Genomic DNA, 17,288 nt, shown 5'->3' with positions numbered 1-17,288 from the left:
ATAATTAGTTTTCTTGCAAAAAAAAAGAAAGAAAAAGCCGTTAAAAGTTACAGGGGTCAATTCGTTTCGTTTCCTCTGGAAATCTATTTCGGTTTCGGAAGAGTTGTTAACGAAACGCCGAGATCTCGGCCGAGGAACGAAAAATCGTTCTCTGCGATTCGACCTCGCTTGCCGCCATGTCCATGGACGCCCGCCACGCATCCTTAGGCCGACGAACGGTACAGATGTCATCGCTCATCTTCACCGTCCACCATGCTTGTCTTCGCATTTTTTTCATTTTCTTCAATTTCGAAAATTTGTTTCTTGGATTTCGTATTTTTCCTTGTGTGTGCGCCACTTTAATCCCAATTTTTTTGGCAGTTGGAAGACATTCGGCAAAAGAGAGCTGCCGAGAGAATTAGCAAAACTTCTTCGGGGCCAGATCTCAGCACAGCCTCCATTCAACATGGTCTTTTTCTTTTTTCTTTTTTTTTTTTTATTAATTTTAATCGTATGTTATTACTTTTTTTAATAATATTATTTTTTGTCTTCAGATATTATTGGGATGAAAAAATCGGAGAGCGCAAATCGACTCATGGAGGTAGGAACTGAGTTTCCTTAGTTTAAATCTAAATTCTTTATTTTTCTATTGTTATGATTTTGATGGTGTAATAGTTTTTAAAAAAGTTTTTATTTTTCCTATTTGTAAAGATTCTTAAACATGGAAAAAATTTCAATTTTTAAGCGTTACGTCCTGTTTAGTTGCTGCGATAGTTTAGGAAAAGAAATTAAAGAGAATTTGTAATTTTGTGTGCCATGTATTTGGTTTCTGGAAGACGGGGCTTTGGTAACTTAAGATTTCTGACGAAGCATTTAAGATTGGAAGTTTTTCTTTTTGCCGATGAGCTCTGGCTCAAATCACTCCTTTTCCACGCGCATAAGAAGGTGAAGTCGTTGGCTAAAAACCCACTTGGTGTTAACAATAATAAGAAGACAAAATTGTTTATTTCTTTTTGTTACGTTACATATTGTTGGCTAATCAAAATGGGGCATTTGGTACCATTTTTTCCTATGGGTGAATTAGGCTGGAAGCTATGGAGAAGTTTTATTTGAACGGCTAAGTTATGGACATATTTTCGGTTGTATTTTGTGTAGTTTCGATTTAGATTCTCAACGCTTCAGAGTTACTGTTGCAGGCAGATGTTAGTGGTTTGGTATCTCAGATACAAGACCTACTTAAGAAGAATGCGGAGTTGGAGGAAGAGAATAGGACATTGACTTCTAGGGTAAGACTACGAAATTATATATCTTTATGTATTTTGTAACTTGTTTATGATGTACAGCTAAGGAGGCTTTTTGGTAACAAATTATGATCAATTACGCTGATGAGTTTTATATTTGTCTGTTCCAGCTTCAAACAAGGGAAGCCGAGAATGACATGCTACAGAAGCGTTGGACTGAGCTGGTAATTGAAAGGCCTTCTTATTCTTTACTTTGTTTTGCAGAGAAGAGTGTTGATTAAGGTCCTTTTGTGCATTGTCAGTTGTGTTTGTTATTGGTGGACAAGCACATTACAAATTCTTGGCAAAAGAGTAAATTACTCAAGTTTATGTTTTTCCACCCACCTATTATTTTGCATTCTTTTGGTTGGGAAAGTCCTGGGAGGGATCCACAATAGTAATTTCTGGACTAGAAACCTATTTAGAAACTCAAAAAATGATGAACCATCCAGCTAGATGTTTATAGAGCAAAAACATTTTCTGTCTTCCTTTTCTAGGTCTTCTAAATTTTTTTGATGTTAAGATTTGTTCTTTTTTTTGCCCATACTTTGATTTTACATCTAAAGTTTTTGTCATGCAAAACTGTTCTAGATGTCTGGGTTTAATTTTTTAAACTGAGCTTGTTTTATTTTTGCAATCAATTGCAGGAACAAAACACTGTACCCTCTTTGAGAAAAGCTCTAAAGGATGTGGCAATGGAGAAAGATGCAGCAGTTGTTGCACGGGTATGGACCATGTGCACTAGATGTTGTCCTCTCATGTTACTTATTAATTTCCTCCCATCCTGTACCCACAAAGTCTCATCTATTAGTGTAGGAGGATCTGTCTGCACAGCTTCGTATGCTCAAGAAACGGATAAAGGAAGCAGAGGAGGAACAGTATCGAGTATGCAATCAGTTTCTATGTATACGAAGGCATAATCATGTTTATTTCTTGTTCTTACTAGTTCTCTTGCAATAGGCTGAGGAAGATGCTGCAGCCTTGAGAGCAGAGCTGAACTTGATACAGCAACAAGCAATGAATCAACATGGTGGAATCAGCTCAATGGAAAATTTCCCAGATCATATAAGAACCTTAGAAAAGGAGCTAGCTAGCTTAAAATCTGAGTTGCAGGTTAGAATTGTTTATTTGATCTTCTTATCTTTCTTCTAAGTGTTTGTTTATGAGGGTCTCATGATGGTTTGAAATTTATAGCAAGTGTCAGTATTGAGGCAGCAGGAGCAACAGCGATTAGCAGAAGAGCAGGCCCGAACTTTAGCTCTTGTGTCTGAAAAGCAGGAGTTGGAAGAGAAACTGACAGCTTTATCTAGAAGGGCTTCAGGTACCATTCCTGAAAATTTTGTAGATTTACTGTTGGATATACAATGGCTTCAAGATTTGTATTGGATGGTATTTACTGTTGTACCTGGTATTTGTTTGAACATTGGCCCTGGATTTGCAAGAGTACATAAGGGCACACTAAACCAGAAATTGGTTTATAACAATTTTCATTATGACATCTACTGGAATCGAGAAAATCTCTAATGACAGATTCCAGTGGCATTAGGGCTAAACGGCACTTCAACCTCCCATAAGAATGGGGTGGTGGTTGAGGTCACTGTTTCAAGTCTCATTAGTTGTGGGTAGTCTTTACCAATAATAATAATAATAAAAGAACATATCTAATTACAGCCTAGCTGCCAAATTGGGAGGATTATTATGAAACCTCATATGATGTACAAGGTGCAAAATATCACCTCAATGATGTCTCCATGCTTCCAAATCTCCCTGAAAGCTGGTACTGAGTCTTGAGAATGCTGTTTTGTATTCCACCCTTCAAGGATGAGAGGAATTTTAAGATACTTGTTCATATTTTGTTTTGTATAGTATGTAGATGACCAGTTGGCTGTTGGAATTCCTTTTTGCCATTTGTTTTTGTGTTAGAGCCATGTTGTATTATAATCATATACCTTGAATGCCTTCAGCATGGTTATGATTGCCTAGATTCTTTGATGATTATGTTATCTGCAGTTTTCATTTCCTTTTAATGTGTGAAAAATCTTTAAAAGATCTTTTCTACTAGTGTTTTGTGAGTAGTTTTCTGTTTAATTATTGTTATTTTTTTCCCTAAGTCATTGAACCATTTGTGCCATGCAGAAGAAGTCTCAGAAAAAGCAGCTCAGAAGGGGTTTTCACTGGTAAGAGAATTTCTAAGCTTGATTACCTTGTTTATGAAACTATATAGGTGCAATGTCATGATGTTCAACATACCAAGTTCTCAAGTAATGCTATAAGTAGGACTTTTATGCCCCAAAAGTGATGTGACTTTTAAAATCACCATTGTATTGGAGTTGGATCACTATTGGATTTTGATCCAATGGTGATTTTAAAAATCACGTCACCTTTGCGGGATAAAATGGGGATAAAAGTTTTACTTATAGCTTTACTCGCAAGTTCTCTCATAATAATTGGGTGAAAATGTTAATCAATTTTTTTTACGAATAAATCGATTGTTATTAATTAATATGTCTGCTACTGCTCTTTTGGCAAGTTTATATGGATGTAGCGCAATACGTCATGTGTCATTTTTAGTCTTAGGGCCGATCTTGCATGCGGCAGCTTTAGTATGCAGGGAACACAGTTTACCATTACTATAGCATATGAACTTATCTCCTTATTTTATTTTTCTTTTTGCGTGTTGCTTATTTGATTTGTTCATGATATTTAGTTTATTGATTGTTGCATCTAAGTTGAGGGTTAGTATTTGGGAGGTTTGTGTTCTGTTGTTATAATCTTTATTGCTTATTTTTATTTTGAAACTGCAGGAAGACAAGGAAAAACTTGAGAAGCAGTTGCATGACATGGCTGTAGTGGTTGAGCGATTAGAAAGTAGCAGACAGAAACTGCTAATGGAGGTTGGTCTTAGCCTTCTCTATTATCCTTCAGTAAAAATGTACACTCCATCTGATGGCCAAGATGCTTCACTATGTTTTGGCAGATTGATTCTCAATCTTCAGAGATAGAACGTCTTTTTGAGGAAAATACTAATCTCTCAAGTTCCTATCAAGAGTCAGTGGGCATAGCTGTGCGCTGGGAGAATCAGGTACTGGCCAGAAGGCCCTATGGAATCTGGTTTGTGAAATTAGGACTTTTCTGATTCCTGTCTGCATATCTTATTCAAAGAGCATGGTATATTTTTCTCTTCATCTACAATAAAACAGTTAAACTGGTTTTTTATATAGATTAGACTAAAGAGTTGGTCATCAGTATATGTGGCACAGTGAGGCTTCGGTTATGAACATGCACTTTCTGTTTGTGCTGGGCTAGTAAGTGAGGCCCATGTACGTAATGTCTGCAGAATTTAAAACAGCTCGTATGGAGGCTTTAAATATGATCCAGTTTACTTTTCCTTTTTTTTCTTCTTTGGCCCCTGTTTATATTCTATCGTTCAATATGCCTACAGTACGGAACTCAAAAAAAAAAAAAAAACAAAACAAAACTCATCATAACATGATTAATTTGTTATTACATGTCTTTCCTTTAATCTTTTTTGAATGAATTGAGGAGAGAGAGGGTGGGGGAAGGTTTGATCGACTGAGTGAAGAAGTTTCCCACTGAAAGTGTTGGAAGGTCTGATATCTCAGTGTAGAGTATAATTTTCCTTTCTTAGTCATTTTTGCATTATTATGATTTATTCTTTGCATTTTGGGCCGTAAAAGCATATGGGAATCTTCTTGTGACAAAAAGTTCATTATGACTTATGTGAATATATGTATGCTTCTATCAACGGATATAAATTTATTGCTTATTGGTACTCAATTATGTTGACCTGGTTTATTGAACACAAACCACAAAGTTGAGTTTTCCCTTGAACATGTCTTCCACCATGATTGAGTGAACATTTTATGTTTTGATTACTAAGATTTTTCTTAGCCAGTGTAGAAGTTGTAGAAATAACACATGTATGTCTCATGTGTCTATGTGATCTTGTATGGTACACTGAACGTCTTTGTGAAGATCTGGAGTAGTGGTGAGTTTAGATAATTCTGATAACAAAACTACTTGAAGAAATAGAGAAGAAAGCAGAAGTACCAAGATTGTAACTATATTAGATCTTTGAACTCGTTGTTGTAAAATGATGGCAAATGGTTAAATTATGATCATGTCTACACCAAAGAGATGTTAACTATGAAGGCTTCTAGCTGACTGCATAACCTGTTTAGTGTCTTGAAAATCTATCAGCAGAATGAATCAATATCTTGATCCTTGAAGTTGTGCAATGTTTTTGCCACCTCCTTTCATTCATATGTTGGTTGATACATCTCATTGAGCATTGGTTCTCGTATTTGTTTAGTCTACTTTTTTCATTTCTACTAAACAAAAAAGGACACAGGGGGGCAGCCATATGTGGCATCTGTTCGTGGGAAATCAGTCAAGAGGGGCCTAGATGGTAAGGTGGTCCACAGGTTCTCCCTCAAGATGAATTTACAATAGCCTCACTTCACCCCACCAAACCTTTAGTAACATCTGGTGAAGGTCTCGTGGATTGAACTCGAGAAATAACTCTCATAGGTCTCGGAACAACCATTAAATGGGGGCCCCTGATGCCACCGAGCCACAAGGCTGGGTGGCATTTGCTAAATATGCTTACTCTTTCCAAGAGTTGACATCATCAATTCTATTTCTAATAATTTTAACCTGCCTGACATATGGCTTTGCAGGTGAAAGACTGTCTTAAGCAAAATGAAGAGCTCCGTGAAACTCTCGATAAGTTGAGAACAGAACAAGCTGGCTTGCCTGAATCAATGTATAGAGATGGGGTAAATGAGACCACTTCCATAGCATCTACTACTGAAGTTTTCTCCCTCAAGGTTAGTGGTTGATTTAAGGACAAGGTGTCTAATTCCTTTTGTTATGTGGACGTGAACTGAGGCAGGGCAAGTCCAATTACTACACAACAAACTTATAAATCTGATCGATGGGATTATCAGGATGAACCATTCAATAATCTGTTGAAGATTTTGAATACCACTTTGGTTTTTTAGGGCCCTTCTACACTTGTGTAAAACTGCTTGTCTGTATTGTTTTGTGTTCATAGGGCCAACTTGCAAAAGAACAGAGCAGAGCAGAAGCACTGTCAGCAGAGGTTATGCAGCTCTCAGCACGGCTTCAACAAGTCACGCAAGCATATAATGGTCTTGCATATCTGTAAGATCCAACTCTCTCTCTCTCTCTCTCTCTCTCTGTTGCGGTCAATTCATTCCGATATTGAAGCAAAGATGATCTGTTGTTGATTTCTTTCAAAAACATTTGCAGCTATAAACCGGTTTTACGGAACATTGAAAGCAGTCTCATCAAAATGAAGCAAGATGGATCTATGACCGTGCGGTGAATGCAGAAAAGCAGTTTTGTGGTGATATTTTTGTGTGAGCTCGTCAAACAAGAACATTCATTTGTAAAGGGTTTTAGAGTTGGGCCGAGCATTTTTTCCATAAAGAAATAATACCATAATGATTGTTGACATGGCTATTTAAAAGGATATTGATGAGATGATTTTGTATGACAATACCCTATTAAACGAAAAAAAAAAAATGTAGAAACCACAATTAGTGGGTTTGGTTTCTTCTTATTCTGCACTGTGCAGTGTGCACTGAAATTTCGAATGAAGTGAGTTCATGTGACTGTAAAGAAAAAGTCGAGATTTGGCTGGTAAATGTGTTTTAGTTGATTTTTGTATCATAGATTTTCAGATTTTGGGTTGTCAATTTTCGATACAATCTGCGAACTCGGCACGAACCTAATACAAAATTAAAGTATTAAAATTGAGGGATTTGACCAGTTTACTTAAATAGGTCGTGTTAAGGTTAGAGTTAACTTATATAGTTTTATATTCATACTCTAACATGACTTGAGCTCGATATAAGAAGTGGCAATTTTTAACACAACCTACAAACTCGATACGAAAACCACATGAAATTAGCAAGTCAAGTTGAGTGAATTGACTCATTGAGTTAAATGTGTTGAATTATGATTGACTTATATATTCTTATATTTATGCTTGGACACGATTATGACCTCATACCTGAATGCTAATTGAGGTAGTGTAATGCTAAATACTATACTTCTATCTAACATTCATCCAACAAAGCTTACTGGCACTCTCAATTAATCATTGGATTAATTCTTATTTTTTTTTAAAAAAAAATATGAAGATCAGATGCTTGATTTGGAGTGTCATGTTAACATTATTGGATCTAAGCTCTAGCTCAGGTGGGATAATGGTGGCTGGGTAATATATAGGGGTGGAACCGTGGAAGGGGGTAGATCTGAAGTGTAAATTTGACCAATCAATCAGAAGGAAAAAGAATTTGAAATGTATAAAGTGTAAATATTTACAGAACTAACATGAAGGTTTAAAGGGGGAAAGAAGAAAAGAAAATGACAAAATCATTTAGTAATAGACAATGAAATGTTAAGTTTGTCAACAGCCTGTCAATTAGTGGTGAAACGTGTACATCCTGTCATTAATCAGAGAAAAATATGCCTCATAATGCTCTGCTTTAGTAAGATTAAACCCAAATCCTTCTGTGGTTTTCAACTTTTTTTTAAGGAATCTTTAGCTTTATTAGTATTATTGCAGAAGCTTTATAGCACAGGATTTATGCTCAACCCCTGGCTAATTACTATAGTTCACTAAAAGAAGATGTGTCATAAAAACATTTGTTTTTTCTTGCATTGCTGGCTGGCATGTAACCGTTGATTTTCATATAATACATGATGGAAATCAGTGGGTGAAAAAGCTTTGTACTGAACAATAGAAAAGGAAAAACATATAAAGAAAAAGTTCCCCAAGCAATTCTTTTGTGTTTTTTTAACAAATTCCTTGGTTTATGCCAACAACACTTATTAACCAAGCAATCATACTAATAATTAAAGTTTTGGAACCTTTTAAAGTGCTTGTTATATAGACCAAAGACATGAGAAACAAGTACTGCATTGAGTTTTTGCTGACAATATTGTTCCAGTCATGAAGAGCAAAACCATATGCTTCTGCATCCCAAGCCGCAGGCACAAAGAAAGCATACAAGGAGACTCAGATAGTTCCTCCCGGCAAAAATCCTCCCATGACAAACCTCGGAAAGGCGGCAAACGACGAGGACATGCTTCTACGGCTCCCGGCGATGATGTTGGCAGCCATAATGGAGCCGCCAATGCTGGCGGTGCCGATGCCGGCATGGCTGTTGCTATGATGGGTGCAGCCCATGTGTCTACAATTGCCAGCACTGATGCTTGTGGTGATGGTAGTGGTCATGGTGGTGGTGGTGGTGATGGCTGCAGTTGATGCTATAATGAAAGTGGTATAGCTTTTGCCTTTTTGGTTCAATATTATTGTCAATTATGTTTATTTATTTTTCCTGAGAGGAGGGGAGGGCATGTTGGTTTTCTTTTACTTTTCCTCCTTTTTCTTTTCTTTTGCTTTTGGTGTTTGTGAGACAGTCGATTCTGTAAGGTGGTGGGGATAGATCAGGAACCATGATTTTGTTTGATGTGTGACAGATTGTGTAATAAGAGAGGATGTGAATCTGGATTTATACTTTGAATTTCCTAGAATTATAAGATAAAGTTTTTGCAGTTGTGAAATTTTTGTCCTCTTTACTCTGGCGTTTTTTTTTTTTTTTAGTGTAAATTTAAAATAAATTTACTAGTAAATGCACCGTTTCTTATCGCTCATTAGTTTTCGTAGCATTTATTTTAATTAATTGTTTTGATCTTTTCTAATAAATAAGTTTTACATCATTTTGCTACTTATTTCTTGGTAAAAAATTTAATACCCTTAACATTTCTCTACAGCTAAAGTGTATAAATCTTCCGATTGTTTCGTTGTAAAATGTTTTAAGCAAATCGTTTTTCCTATTTTTTAGTGTTTGGTATAGTGGAAAATTGTACTCAAATCCAAAACATTTTCGGCTGACTAGAAAAACCATTTTTAATTTATGGAAAATGATTTCCCTTTATTTAAACCCATGAACCACTTCCAAGTTTAAGATTCTATTTAAAAAAATTATTTTGCATTAGTATATTGTGAATAAAAATTGATTTTTATAGATTAATATGATTGAACGAAAAATATAAAAATATTTATGATTTTTCATACACCCAAACGCCAAAAATTATTTTTCTAAACAAATGAAACCTTAATGGGCTAAGAAATCACTCATTAATATTGGGCTTACCTATATATCACTTAGTTATATCTACAAGCCATTTTAGCAAATTAAAATTCGCAATCAATGGAATTTCAATTAAAAAATATTCTAACACTTTAGGGACTTCACCATTCATCAGAGTCCTCTTCATCAGAGTCAGAGACCTCATCATCTTCAGAGATCTCATCTTCTATAGCAGCAACAAATATAGAAAACACATCTTCTATAGCATCCACAGATTCAGAGGCCACATCTTCTATAACATCAACAGATTCAGAGGCCACATCTTCTATAACATCCACAGATTCAGAGACCACATCTTCTATAAAATCCACAGATTCAGAAAGCTTATCAGATGCAACCTTTTGGTAAACTTCTTCAACAATTGTATTGATGAACTCTGATTCATACCTGATCATTATATTAAAAAAAAAAAGTAAGCATAAAAAAGAAAGAATAAAAAAATAAAAATAAAAATAAAAATTCAAGGACTGATGAGCACTGTCATATTAGCCTAATGGAATGAAGTGTTTTTGTATTGTGTTTATTGTTTAGTAAAAGGTTTATTCATAAAAAAAATAAAAAAATAAAAAAAAATAAAAAAAAAAACAAAAAAAAAACTGGGTTTATAGAGTTTTGAGAAATGATTTGAAATTTCAATTTTGAAAAATGTAAAAATTAAGAATTGATTTGGTGTTGTAAAATTTTGAGGAGTATTTCTAAAAAAACAAAAAATTGAAACTTGTTTAAAATTATTCTTATTATCGGACCAATAACAATTGAGGTGGCTGCCACCATCATGGGAAAGGTGGACACCACGCTAGCATCTACCTTTTTTTTTTTTTTTTAATAATATGTAATAAAGCAGCTTCGGCAAATGAAAAAATTACCTCGGCAATCTTTATACTTACTCAATTTACAGTCTTTCATAGAAATTTGACACATTATGTAAAACCATCAAATACAATTGAGATGAAAATATCGTATTTTTAATTCAAATCAATTCTATGTACTTTTTTATTCATTATAACCAAAAGCCTTAACCTACCACCAAACCTCTCACCTACCTCCGAGCCTTCAACACCATAGTCTTCAAAACCAACCAAGATGGTGCATCCGGCGGTTTTGTCAATAAGTTTTTTTATCTGTAAGGTATTTTGTCAATAGAAAGAAAATTATTTAGTGTGAAGGGTTATATAATTTTTTAGTGTTTCAGACTTAGGTGTCAAATCCCTTTTTAGGTAAACTTTAATTTTGAGAAATACTATTTAGTAAACTACTATACAACTGCAATACAATTGAGGTGATAATAAAAATCAGTCATTAATTTTTTTTTTTTTAACATGCCCTTGTTAATCCAAACACTGATTTTTCCAATTGCATTACATATGGATAACCATATACTATATATATATATATATATATATAGCATTATTCTTTATATATATAATTTATCAATTTTTCTATTTGAAAAAAAAAAAAACAAAAAAACAAAAACAAAACAAATGAAGAGATTCAAGAAAAAGCACAAAGCATAATACCCATTTGCACAACTCTGGAGATCACGACCGGAACAGTTGGCAGCTTCAGTAAGAGCTACTTTCCACCTTTGCACCCTCTCTGTTTCCAATTGAAGCCGCCTTTCATGCTTAGCGAATGCTTCAGCAAAAGTTTCGGTTTGTCTTCAAACATCAGATGGGTTAACATGATAAAATATCGGAAAAAGAGTGCTACCTATGACATTCTTATAGTGCACGATATGCACAAGCTCATCAAGGCACCAACTAGAAGAAGCATATCCTTGAGAGAAAATCACAATAGAAATCCTTGATCCACAGATGGCATTGAGTAGTCCAAAAGATATGTTCTCTCCTCTTTCCAGGCCTTGGTTATCTCGAAAGGTGCAAATTCTGCGTCGTACCAAGGCAGAGTAGAGATGATCAGTGAAATTCTTACGTGTGTCTTCACCTCTGAAACTTAAGAAGACATCGTGTTTCCAACGAGGTTTGGATTTTTTGGAAGGTACTGAAAGGTTTGCAGCAACCATGGAAGGGCTGATCACCACGGACCAACAGATCAGAAGGAGGAAGAAAGTTTGTGCCTAAGAGGGGAGGATGAAAACAGAAGGATTTTAAGCTCATTGGAACCCTTTTTCGATCAACGGGGTTACTTTCCCAGAAGCCTCTCCTCCACAACGCGGTTGCCGTGTTCGCTGCTTTGAATTTTCCGGAAGCAATCAAGAGTCATCGTAGTCCATACGGTCAAGTGCATGGTAGTGGTGGTGATTGGCGAGCGAGTCACGGTCACCCCATAGTTTTGGGACTTCTAAACTCCACAAGGTCAAGGTCATCTCACTAAAATAAAATTTAAAAAAAAAAAATTAAAAAAAAAAAAAGAATAAAGGGTCAATGTTATCTAGAATCACCACCCATTGAAAAATAAGATTAATCAACAATGCCACGAAATGTGGTAATGGCCTATAAACACGGTCACATTAGTCTAATAGAATAGAAGTGAGACAAAGATCTAGGCTCTATTTGGTTTGCAAATGAGATATTCCATTAAGAAAATGAATAAGTACTACCGGAAATAAAAGAGATTGAAATGAAATAATTATTACAATTCTTTAGTTTGGTTGCAACACATGTCATAATTGGAATTGAACCAGAATTACTAAAAAACTCCATTTGATTTCTAATTTTTCTAAAACTCAATTTTTTAAAAAATAAAATAAAAAATTGTTGAATGTGTGGTGGCAGGCCACCCACATGATTTTTTTTGTTTTGTTTTTTTAAAAAATAAAAAATAAAAAAATAAGTTTAAGAGAAAATAAAAAAAAATTAAAAAAGTTTTTTTTTGGAAAACCTTATCCATTCCCTCAGGAATAGCTACTCCTCTAACTTTTTAGAGGAATAGTTATTCCTGTGTGTAATGGATTAGTGATTCTCACGAAAATAACTACTCATATGAATAGATTCTTACCAAACAAAAGAATGACATTCTAAGAGCCTATTATGGAAACCAAACGGGCCCATAGTATTTAATATTAGTCTTTTAAATAAAATGTATGTTTCTATATCTAGGATAAAACAAATGTATTATTAGTGAAATTAAATTTATCCCTAACCCTTAGCCTCCATGGTATACAAAATTTGGTTTTGCCTTCAATATGACCTTATAATTGCTTGGTTAAACAAAATTTAAAATTTAAAAATGAGGAGTGTTACATATACTTTCAAGTGTTTACTTGCTAACGTGACAATAAAACTCATTATTAGATGAAATAACAAATAAAAATACATGTAATATGTAATAATTATTTTCACTGCCAATTTCTGTGACAATTAAGAATGAACATTTGAGAACATGTGTAGCTAGCATTTACTCCTTAAAACACTTCACAGTTCACATGTTAACGTGTAAGCGAAGTATAATGAGAAGTCCTATATATCCAAAATTTTCTTCTTAAAAGTTGGTTCTCAAATGATGTATGTGTCACCATCTCATGAGATTTATTATTTAAAAAAAATGTGTCACCAACTCATGGGTTGACGACACATCATTTGGGAACTAACTTTTGAAAAAAAAATTTGGGATGTTTAGGTTGTGTTTGGAAATGGAATGGAAAAAGAGAGTAGATCGGTACTGTAGCAGATTTGATTGATATGAGAGAAAAAGTAAGAATGTTCTGTATAAAAAAGTGAATATATATATTGTTTTGTAGTGATTTTTTTATTTGAATAGTATTAAAAAGTGATTGATGTGATATAAAAAGTAAAAATATTATGATTGATTTTGAGAAGAATTTTTGGAGTTTTTAGGTCCGGTCTGGTCCTACCCTTTGCCAAACACAACCTTAGCATTTTTCAAGTATAATTTCCCTTAAATTTTGGGCCTTAAGCTAAAGCCATATTCAGCCCAAACTGGCAATAGGCCCAAACGTAATTTATCCGGTGTGACCGTCACAGCCTCTTGATCAACTACAGCCAATAGTATTCCACCACGTCTGCAAATTTGCAGTCCCATAGCTCAAAGAAACCCTAGCTAGCTCCAGCCCCAAATCTCTAACTCTCTGTCTCTCTCTCTCTCTCTCACACACACACTCTCTCTCAATCGAAGGTCATGGCTCCGGCGCAGCAAACAAAGCTCCGGTGGGGGGAGCTAGAGGAGGACGACGCGGAGGACCTGGACTTCCTGCTGCCGCCGAGGCAGGTGATCGGGCCAGACGAGAACGGGATCAAGAAGGTGGTGGAGTACAGGTTCAACGACGAGGGCAACAAGGTCAAGATCACCACAACCACGCGCACGCGCAAACTCGCCAACGCGCGCCTCAGCAAGCGCGCCATCGAGCGTCGCTCCTGGCCCAAGTTCGGCGACGCCGTCCACGAGGACGTCGGTAGCCGCCTCACCATGGTCTCCACCGAGGAGATCCTCCTCGAGCGCCCTAGAGCTCCAGGTCTCTCTCTCTCTCTCTCACGCGGACACATACACGTGTGCACGCTTTTCTGGAAGTGGTTTATTTTATATGTTTGATTTTTTGTGCTCTAGGGTATGTTTGTGTGGATAGTGAATTAGTGTTAAATATGAGAAGCTTTGATAGAAGATTGAGGGGTTGGTGAATTGCTTACAGAATTTTGTTATGGAACTGCTTAGGCGAAGTTAATAGAGTTTCTGGAAAAGGAGAATTTCATTTGAAGGTGGGTGTATTACAAAGTTATGACTTTTGCTTTAGTCTTTTAGGGAAAATTATGTGGAATTTTCTTAGGTTCTGTTTGTTTTGGTGGACAGAAGTTTTTGTTTTTTGGACAATATTATCAGGGTGAAGTTCTTTGAGACTCCAAATTGATGGGGTTGGTTAACTCTCCGGAAATATTTGGCTGGGAGTGTTTCAAGTAGGATTGTTATTTTTCATAACAGATGGAGCTCCAGTACTGACTCTTTTATTCCTTGTTTGTATACATGTCAGGGGAAAAAATTTCCTTGTTTTGTTCTTGGCGAGAATGGGGGAAAGGAGAGTAAAATGCGTAGGAAATGTAAATGTAAAAGCACATTAGGAAGCATTTTCCTTTCCTTTCCCTCATTCTTTCCAGTTTTTAATGGAGCCGTTTAGTTCAAAATGGAGCTCCACTTCTTTTTTTTTTTTTTTTTGTTATGATTTCCTAAATATGATTTCTTGGTAGTTTTGTCGGAGGATTTTTTTTGGTAGAGGGGATGAAGTGCATTGCTGGTGAAAGTGGCCAATCATCTTTTTGATTGTTCTCTACCTTAGCTAATATTTGTCAAAATGTACATATGAAGCTAGCTGGGAAGTCTAATCTAGTTATCCAAAATTGGTATCCCAAAAATAAAAGAAGAAACCACAATTCTTTATTTTGTTTTCATAAGGAAACTAAATGCCTTATTTATTTCCCTCAATTAATTTTCCGCACTTTGTGTTCATGAGCAAACTACAAGGTTAGTTTCACTGCTTTTCCGCTCAACCAAATGGCTGAAAAAATTATATCATTGTCAAGTTGAATGTATAGGTGTTAGATTGGATTCAGAATGAATAGAGCATCTTGAGTGTTGAATCTGTCATTTATTTTTATAGTTATTTGATTTTAAAGCTTTGTTTTATGCCACATTGGGACCATGCTGATGCGCTTTACTGATGGTTGTGTTTCATCTGTTGTTGCAATGACAAACCATAAGATTTGACTGTATTGGGAATTTCAATGATTCCTTTGCTGCACTAAAATTTGGGTGTAAGATTTTCTTGTCTAAGAAAAATCTGGTGTGACATTTACTATTTTACATTATCTTGTTACATATTGCTTCAGTTTCTTCATTTGAATGTCCAATATATTGTAAACCATTGTCAGATTCAACTGCCTAATGCCTTAAGCTCAAGTTTTCTATGGTCTTTGTCATATTTTTGTCCTTTTTCTTTTGTTGGTCAACACATAAGCTCATGGCATACTTCTCTATTCTTTCTTGTGTAGGTCTAGGCCATCACATACAATTAGTAGCATCTAGGAAAGTTTATTGTTACAAACTTCTGAAACATGATTACTAATCTTTAGTGAGAGAAGGATCTTATGAGTACTTAGGGTTCACTACAAAATAGAGTTCGGAAGCAGAATTGGGGATATATGGGGCTGTTTACACGATTATTAGAACTGTTGTTTAGAGAGCAAAACAGTTAGTAATAACAGAGAAAATAAAGTAGAGTGCGTCAAAAGAGAAATAAGAAGAGAGAGGAAGAAGTTTGTAATCTTGACTCATTAAACTACTTTTGGATGACTGAGTTGTATACAACATATGGGTTTTTATATCTGTAAGTGAATGACTGTCAATAAGCTAGTTGAATCCACTCTAAAGAGATATGCTGAAAGGTTTGTAATTCAAATTTAACCTCTACAAGATATTTTTATTCAAATGGGTCTAGTTTATGGTTTTCCTTGAGATTTCCTTGTCTATTGCATTCAATTGGGTATGGCTCAGCTACGATCATGTGTCCTTTAGTATGTTGAACAACCTGCCATTTTGCTTAAAGGTTTAGAGATTATTCTAACAATGGTGCTATTAGTACACAAATGTACATGATGAATTTAATATTGATCGCTAGTGCACTGTGTACACCAAGTGTATTTAGAAACAATTTGTTGTATGCCACATTTACACTTCAAAATGTATAAGCTATTTGTTTTTGGGCACAACCTGATGTGGGTATGAATAAGTATATTATATGGCTCAAGTAGTCCAAACTGGGCAAGTATTTTTCCCTGTTAATATATTACTATTGTTGTTATTGTTATTTCTTTTGGGGTCATCAACTTTAATCTTTCTTATTGCCCTATATGCCTTAAGTTTTGTTATTGATGAAATGTTGTTCTTAAGATTTTTTTTATCCATTCTTAATTAAATGGATAAGGTTTTTGTCAAGTCTATTGACAACTTTGAAACTGCGAACAGGTAGTAAACAAGAAGAGCAAAAGGTTGGAGGAGACTTGGCTCAACTTGGGAAAGGAGGTGCTACCCTCATGCTTTGCAGAACTTGTGGTAAGAAAGGTGACCACTGGACTTCAAGATGCCCTTACAAGGATCTTGCCCAACCGTCTGAGGGATTTGTTGATAAGCCTACTGCATCAGAAGCCGGAGCTGCTGCTTCTGGGCCAAGCAAGGGAACATATGTTCCTCCAGGCATGAGAGCAGGGGCAGAAAGGACCACCGGATCTGATATGAGACGCAGGAATGATGAAAACTCTGTTAGGGTCACCAACCTTTCAGAGGATACACGGGAGCCTGACTTGCTTGAGCTCTTCCGGCCTTTTGGTGCTGTAAGCCGTGTTTATGTTGCTGTTGATCAAAAGACTGGCATGAGTAGGGGATTTGGTTTTGTCAACTTTGTGAACAGAGAAGATGCTCAGAGAGCCATCAACAAACTCAATGGGTATGGTTATGACAGTTTAATACTTAGAGTCGAGTGGGCCACGCCAAGAACAAACTAGGTCATCAATAAATGAGGATAATATTTACCTAGCCTCATAATAAGACTTTTGGCTGTAAGTTACTCCTTTTCAATCTCTGTTCAGATGTTTTATGCTGAATCAATGTTTGCTCAAGATTCTTGTGCCTTTTGGTATTTAATATTCATGTGCATTATAATTGATAAGTTATTTACATGATCCGTTGGTGTTTTTTTTTTTCTCGAGAGTTGTTTCTTAGATGATCTAAGATTAAGCATTTAGAAGATGGTATGCTCTAAATTTGACTCACAAAAAAAGGACCGCTATGCAAATATTTGACCAAAAGGTAGTAAGTAAAGAAGTTGAGGGAAACATGGTTGATAAAAATGCCTTTG

At 35.5% G+C, this 17,288-nt stretch overlaps 2 protein-coding genes across 2 annotated transcripts; both read left to right on the top strand.

The window, feature by feature from the left end:
• The first annotated feature begins 47 nt into the window (after window positions 1–47).
• LOC132164341 (uncharacterized) lies at window positions 48–6,867 on the top strand. The gene is made up of 15 exons (XM_059574838.1): window positions 48–218; window positions 361–448; window positions 534–580; window positions 1,176–1,265; window positions 1,391–1,444; window positions 1,907–1,984; window positions 2,076–2,144; window positions 2,220–2,372; window positions 2,454–2,580; window positions 3,396–3,436; window positions 4,064–4,153; window positions 4,237–4,341; window positions 5,960–6,109; window positions 6,337–6,446; window positions 6,555–6,867. Exons 1-15 carry the CDS (start codon window positions 177–179, stop codon window positions 6,628–6,630), a joined length of 1,320 nt encoding a protein of 439 aa, XP_059430821.1. The 5' UTR covers window positions 48–176; the 3' UTR covers window positions 6,631–6,867.
• A 6,607-nt stretch (window positions 6,868–13,474) lies between these two features.
• On the top strand, window positions 13,475–17,049 carry LOC132164413 (uncharacterized). The gene is made up of 2 exons (XM_059574920.1): window positions 13,475–13,901; window positions 16,400–17,049. Exons 1-2 carry the CDS (start codon window positions 13,568–13,570, stop codon window positions 16,933–16,935), a joined length of 870 nt encoding a protein of 289 aa, XP_059430903.1. The 5' UTR covers window positions 13,475–13,567; the 3' UTR covers window positions 16,936–17,049.
• The last annotated feature ends 239 nt before the right edge of the window (window positions 17,050–17,288 follow it).

The sequence above is a fragment of the Corylus avellana genome, chromosome ca10 (genome assembly GCF_901000735.1).
Source record: "Corylus avellana chromosome ca10, CavTom2PMs-1.0".
In the NCBI taxonomy this organism is placed as follows: domain Eukaryota; kingdom Viridiplantae; phylum Streptophyta; class Magnoliopsida; order Fagales; family Betulaceae; genus Corylus; species Corylus avellana.
The sequence above is the reverse complement of the archived record's forward strand: the minus strand, read 5'-3'. Positions and strand labels throughout refer to the sequence as shown.

Coding starts and splice junctions, on each gene's coding strand:
- LOC132164413 (XM_059574920.1), top strand. CDS start 13,568: ATGGCTCCGGCGCAGCAAACAAAGCTCCGGTGGGGGGAGCTAGAGGAG. Junction 13,902..16,399: donor CGAGCGCCCTAGAGCTCCAG/GTCTCTCTCTCT, acceptor AACTGCGAACAG/GTAGTAAACAAGAAGAGCAA.
- LOC132164341 (XM_059574838.1), top strand. CDS start 177: ATGTCCATGGACGCCCGCCACGCATCCTTAGGCCGACGAACG. Junction 581..1,175: donor GCGCAAATCGACTCATGGAG/GTAGGAACTGAG, acceptor TTACTGTTGCAG/GCAGATGTTAGTGGTTTGGT. Junction 2,373..2,453: donor GCTTAAAATCTGAGTTGCAG/GTTAGAATTGTT, acceptor TGAAATTTATAG/CAAGTGTCAGTATTGAGGCA.